Below are 5,958 nucleotides of genomic sequence, written 5' to 3' on the forward strand. Positions count from 1 at the left end.
ACACACACACACACACACACACACACACACACACACACACACACACACTATTGCCTTGAGAAAGAGTTGAGTGGTACTCGGGTAGGAATAATTATAGATGGCGTTGAATTTCCTGCTCTCCACCGTGTGCAAACAGTGTTTAGCCAAGAGGGTTTGCTTGCATCACATGTTTACACCATGGCACGAGTTGGTAGCAGGGTCACATTACTGTAGTGTGTAATGTGAGGCTAACGGAGCACTAGCGTCTACGGACATTGTTTTTGTTTTTAAAACAAAAAAAACGATCCCACAAGCGTTTTGGCACCGTTGTGTACATGACGATTCAGGAAAAGCAGATTGTTTACTCTGCTGTTGGTTGCTTAGTTTCAGATAATATTGAATATTATTGTACTTCTTATAATAAAACGTCTTGTTGTCTCTCTCTCTCTCTATCATGCACAAACAAATGTGGTTTTGTTGTTGTCGTACTGGAAAGCAGCATTTATGCTTTGTGTGTTAACCGTTTCACCTCTTTCATGCACAAGCAGCCTGTTTCTATATATTTTTTTTATCTTTCATAGAAGTGGATGGGAATAGAAGCTGCTTCCAGGAGGTTTCAGTATCATTTCACATACTCACATTGGGGAAGGGATATACTCGCTCTCCTCTAGTTCTCCACAAGCTTTGCAAACTGGTGAAGGCTTCGTGTAGCACATCATGAGCTCAGAGAGAGACTAGCAGGACGTGAACTTTGTATGCATGAGTGTTTGCCTGCGGATATGTATTCTGCATATTAATGTGAATGCATGAATGCATGAAACACTGCTCTCCCCAATACCTGGAGCTATTGTAATTGAATAACCTTACCTGAGCTGTCAAGTTAAAGTCAGAATCAATGTGAAGGGTGACGTGAGGCAAAAGAAGAACAATGGATGGCAAAATCTCACCTGTAGAGATACAGATGGGGGACAAATGGAAGGAAACATTTTTTTGGGGAACTTGGCGCATGTCTGGGGATTATACAAAGAAGCTCAATTCGTTTTGAGACGCTTTAGAAACAAGGTGGTCTTAAAAAGTATATATTTTGCAGCCAAATCAAATTGTTTACAGGATATTCAACCTTTATTTCTTCATAATGCACGTAAGACTTGACCTGTTTCCTTACAGGTGTTGTAAAAAGGCAATAAAGTAGTCCGCGAATATGAGATATGAGTTTACAGATAACTACAATCCCTCCTCGTCATTGTGGTTGTTGTTTTCGTCTTTTTTTTTGCCGGTTACACCTACAGTCTCTGGGCATAGCTACGGGCGTTTCGGAGAATAATGCAGCGCAGCGCACAGCCCATCGAGTATAAACGCCTCCGTTCATGCTCGGAGCTCTCGCGCCACCTGCGGAGGCCCGCGCTACGGCGCCAAGCACGAGTATAAACAAAGCTTTACTTGCCATCGATCCTGCATGTCGCTGAGCTCTACTAGAGGTTTTGATGCTGGTGGAGAGCGCTTTGATTCAAAATCTGCTGTAGGTGTTAAATCTGGTGTCTACGAAGGCCTTGGCATCATCTTATCCTTTTAATACTCAGTGACCTTTACACTTTGTATGGAAGCATCTGCATCTGTTATTTATCTTTTATATTTAGGTTATTTTTCTGATTGGTCACCTGTCTGGGAAGGAAACATGGAAAGTGACGAGCAAGAATAGAGAAAGAAAAGAAGGGTGGAGAGAGGGAGAGAAGCAAATAAAGAAATGTAAAGCTGTGTGGGTTGATGGTACAAGGAGAATGATTTAACGTTGTTTAAGTGAAGCTAGTGAAGGCCTTGTACATTCCTCCACTGTAGAGAGAGAGGAGGAGAGAGAGAGAATGCTGCAAGGAGAGAAAGACAATATGATGTGACACTGTAGGAGTTGGTTCAGGAGGGAGGAGGGAGGAGGGGTAAAGCTATCTTGTAGGTGTTATCAGGTTAAGCCACCCACCAGTGGCTGTCGCCATGGTGACACCATGGTAACGACTGGGTGATCAACCAGGAGACCTCGCTTTATGTAAAGGTGCTTCCTGTCTTCATCCGTCTCATTCAGGGTCCGTCTGGAGTACCGTCTGTCTTCAGATTGAATCACTCACATTTCCCATTCGGTCAGTCACTCACCAGCATCTCATCTGTGTAGTTAAGACTCTCCCTATCATTTGTTGTGCTTTTTATGGCCCAGAATATTCAGCAAACACATAAAAAGCTCAAAACGTATATCGAGTTCACCTGATCTCTTCGAAGCGGCTTTACTCGTGTAAATGAACGTTTGTTGGGTCAATGTTGAGGTCAGCTGCGTCTCTTTTCCCTTCCGCTGTATGAGTTCATATACGTTTCTCTGTATGGCTCTTCCATTTTTAACCCTGTAAGCTGATTTGCTAACATGCTTACAGAGATGTCTGTTTCAATCCGTCCGCGTAACAGACGCCCGGCACATGGAAACACACTAGAAACAATGACACACGTGCTTGTGCCATGCATGCACTGCAGGCTAGACACACAAATATAGGAAGTCAAACACACACCACAGACCTTTGCTCTGGCTCTTAAAGGCACACTGTACTGCTGCTAAACGCACACGCCACGCCAGTCAAGAGACAACCTCCAATCTGCATCCGAATGCCAGGCAATTGATTTGCAAATGAACGGTTTTGAATGCGAACAACAACCGGTTGTCGGTTCTCTTCTGTATTTGGGTCAGTGAATGAAAGTGGTGACGCACTTCATTGTGTGGTTGATTATTGTCATGATGTGGACGACCAGTGATTTGAATCATTTGCAAATTCAGACGCCGTTGATACTCGTCTCATTGTCCTGACGTCTAATGGTCAAGTCGCTGCTCATTGTTTGTTCACAATATTTAATTTTTTTTTTTGATTTTTACTATTTTTACTATTTAGTCATTTGTTGTTTTACTTGGCTGTCACCACTGACTACTGGGATAAGCGATCCGAGGCAGGTTGCATATTTTAACGGCCTGCAGTGTTAGAAAGATACCCACAAATTATGATCAACGTTATCCTTATGCCTGCTAACCAGAAGGTTTTAATCGTGCACTCATTTCCCAGGAAATTAACCTTGAAATGCAGTACAAAATAAAACAAATTGCAATGAAGATGTATTTGGAAAATGAAGAAAACCATCTAGTTGTCGATACATGTATAGTGCCTCTAATTTGCTGTTAAATGAGTAAATCATCTGCATCATGAGTGGTGAAGGTGAGATGGTGACAACCGTGACGGAGTTGTGAACCAGAGACAAAGACACGGAGAAGCTAGAGGGACGAGAGAAAAGTGAGCAGGAAGTTGGAGAGACAGATGGGGAGTTAATCCTGCGGAAGGACACTCCTCAGGGTCCTCATATCCTTCTCCTGTTTCCTATTAAATAACTTGTGTGCTTTCTGAGTTTCACTGTGCTAAATGTGACACGTGACGGTTGCTTGTGTCTCATATGAAGCTCTGACAGACATGTCTTTGTGTTGCAGATAAACCTGCGGCTTATTTTAGTCAGCGGGAAGACGAAAGAATTCCTCTTCTCTCCCAACGAGTCGGCAGCGGACATTGCCAAACACGTCTATGACAACTGGCCGATGGGTGAGTAGCTCCATTTAGATACCTCAATGATTCTCCCTGGCAATGGCAGCCGATGAATGATGTAGCAATGGTTACATAGTGGAGCCAATTAAATCATCCTGAGGTGATCCAGACATTTCTTTTTCTTCATGCGACTTATCTTGTCTGTTTCTATAGCTAAAGCTAACGGCAGCCGAGGGGCTGCACGTTGCATCCAGAGAGCTGCAATCCCATTCAAACACACTGCTAATTACTTGCGTGTAGCTCTATATAGCAGTGTGGTAAACATGCCAATCTTTGGTGTAGGGTAATTAGAGTGCGCTCCTCCTTTCAGCTTGATTGTCATTGCGTACAGGAACGTGGGATCGCAGTACAGCCGCCTCCTCTCTGTAACACACCCACTTCCTAGCCGTGCTAGAATTCGTTCGATACTGCCGACCTTCCAGCACCTTCAAATGTGCTTTTCCAACGGTGCTGTGAATCTAGTCCAGGATTTGGAGAAGCCCACAGCCATGAAAAACCATAAATTACACTGATGGACTCATGAGTGAAAAAGGAAAACTCGAGGAGAATCTGTTGGTTTCTCCAAGACAGCAGAACTCCTGAACACGCCCCCAGACAGCAGATCTGAACCCTGTGAGACCCGGAGCAGGCTCTCAGTCAGCACCAACATCCTCCGCTTAGCTGGAGACAAACATCTGGTCACCAGACGCTGCTGCTGTGCAATTTAGTCTCTTAACAGTGAAATTCTTCCATTTCTAAATCACACAACGAGAGTCTGGAATGCTCAAAAAGAAACAGATTTTGTACATCGTGTTTTTTAAAGAATATTCAACACAGTTTATAGATAACATATTATACAATGATAGTACTTTATGGGAAAATGGAGATAAGCAGGAACTGGTAAATATATGAAGCTTGTCCTCTGTCTTGCTCCACGTCGTTGTTTCTATTTAACTCCCCCTTTTTTTCCTTTCAGACTGGGAGGAAGAGCAGGTCAGCAGTCCTAACATCCTGAGGCTGATCTACCAGGGCCGCTTTCTACACGGCAACGTAACACTAGGAGGTGAGAAAACACAGAAAGTACACCTCCCAACAAGAAAAACAAGCCTCGTGTGCTCATAGACATGCACACAAAAATCACAGCAGTGTGTTGCTGGAAAGTTCTTTGCTGGTCTCATCTGTTTCTTCCCCCCGAGCAGCAGAACAGAGGTACCTCAGTGCTCCGGACAAGTCTGCTTTGACGGAGAGAGGGAGGAGAGAGGAAATACAGAAAAAGAGGGGCGAGGGAGGGAGAGAGAGAGATTGGTCAGGATAGGGGCCAGACTGGCGTTAGTTTAGACCTCAAGCAGCACAAAGAAGAGACGAGAAGAGAGGGGGGGTGTGAAGAGAAAAAAAGGGGAATGGCAACCCACTTCACTTCTCCTTGCCTTTTAGGCTTTTTGAGTCTACTTAACCCACTTTTGATCTGACAGGTGTTTTGTAATAATGGGGTTAAGGCCGTCCCTAACCCTGTTACACTCGTCCCAATCACTGCCATCTATCTGATAATTCTCTTATCTTTGGTTCAACGTGTTTGCACGCTGACATAGAATCCTCTTAAAGCCGAGCCAAAAACCCCCAGGTGGTTTTGAAACGCAAACATAGACACCACACACGTGTGAAGGCGCGATTGAACACGTGATTGATGAGCAAGTTTTGGGGAGTTGCAAACTAATATTAACTACAATTTAGTGTCTGGATCAAGGTTTTTCTATTTATTTATTTTAATCTAGCAGCTTTCTTGTTGTATTCTTTCCAAGAAATATCAGAGTAGGACTAGTGCTACTTTTTACATTACAAAGTATATGCGTAATATATGAGCAGAATGCGTTTCTCTTATCTTTCTGGCCGCCGTTGATTTACATTAATTTGGGGATAAAAATCAACTGCTGTGCTCGATTATGTTTTTGTCAAATTAACATTATTTTTGCATAGTAACAGAGTTTAAAGCTTCGGTTGAAATAGGATATTTCTGATATCGATATCGTTCAGAATACATGAAACATCTGTAACGTTCAAAGCAAATGCTGCGTTCCCATTTGAGCTCCGACTCTTCCTGTTGACAAAGGGATCTGTCAATAACTGATTCTGACAGGCATTGATTTGGACAACATAAATAACATATGATCACGTCATCCAAACACATATTGATTTATCTTCCTGTCCTGTTTCGTTTCTATTAAGAGCTTGCTGAGTTATTTTTAGGATGATTACATTTCAGGGCCTTTCCTTACCTGCAAAGAGATAATTATTCTGCAAAGAAATGACCTGAGCCATAGTTTATTGTTTGGTAAATGACTTTGTAAAGACAGATATGCTGATTCTCACTGAATAACCTTTGCAT

At 43.0% G+C, this 5,958-nt stretch overlaps 1 protein-coding gene across 1 annotated transcript in view; it reads left to right on the forward strand.

Moving 5' to 3' along the window:
• ubl3a (ubiquitin-like 3a) overlaps positions 1–5,958 on the forward strand; it is a 26,788-nt gene that overhangs the window by 18,907 nt on the left and 1,923 nt on the right. The window contains exons 2-3 of the mRNA XM_031872619.1: positions 3,485–3,593; positions 4,552–4,638. Coding sequence (XP_031728479.1) covers positions 3,485–3,593; positions 4,552–4,638 — 196 coding nt within the window. The remainder of the gene's footprint in view (positions 1–3,484; positions 3,594–4,551; positions 4,639–5,958) is intronic.

Source organism: Anarrhichthys ocellatus, unplaced genomic scaffold (assembly GCF_004355925.1).
Source record: "Anarrhichthys ocellatus isolate YVR2014 unplaced genomic scaffold, GSC_Weel_1.0 scaffold65, whole genome shotgun sequence".
Lineage (NCBI taxonomy): Eukaryota > Metazoa > Chordata > Actinopteri > Perciformes > Anarhichadidae > Anarrhichthys > Anarrhichthys ocellatus.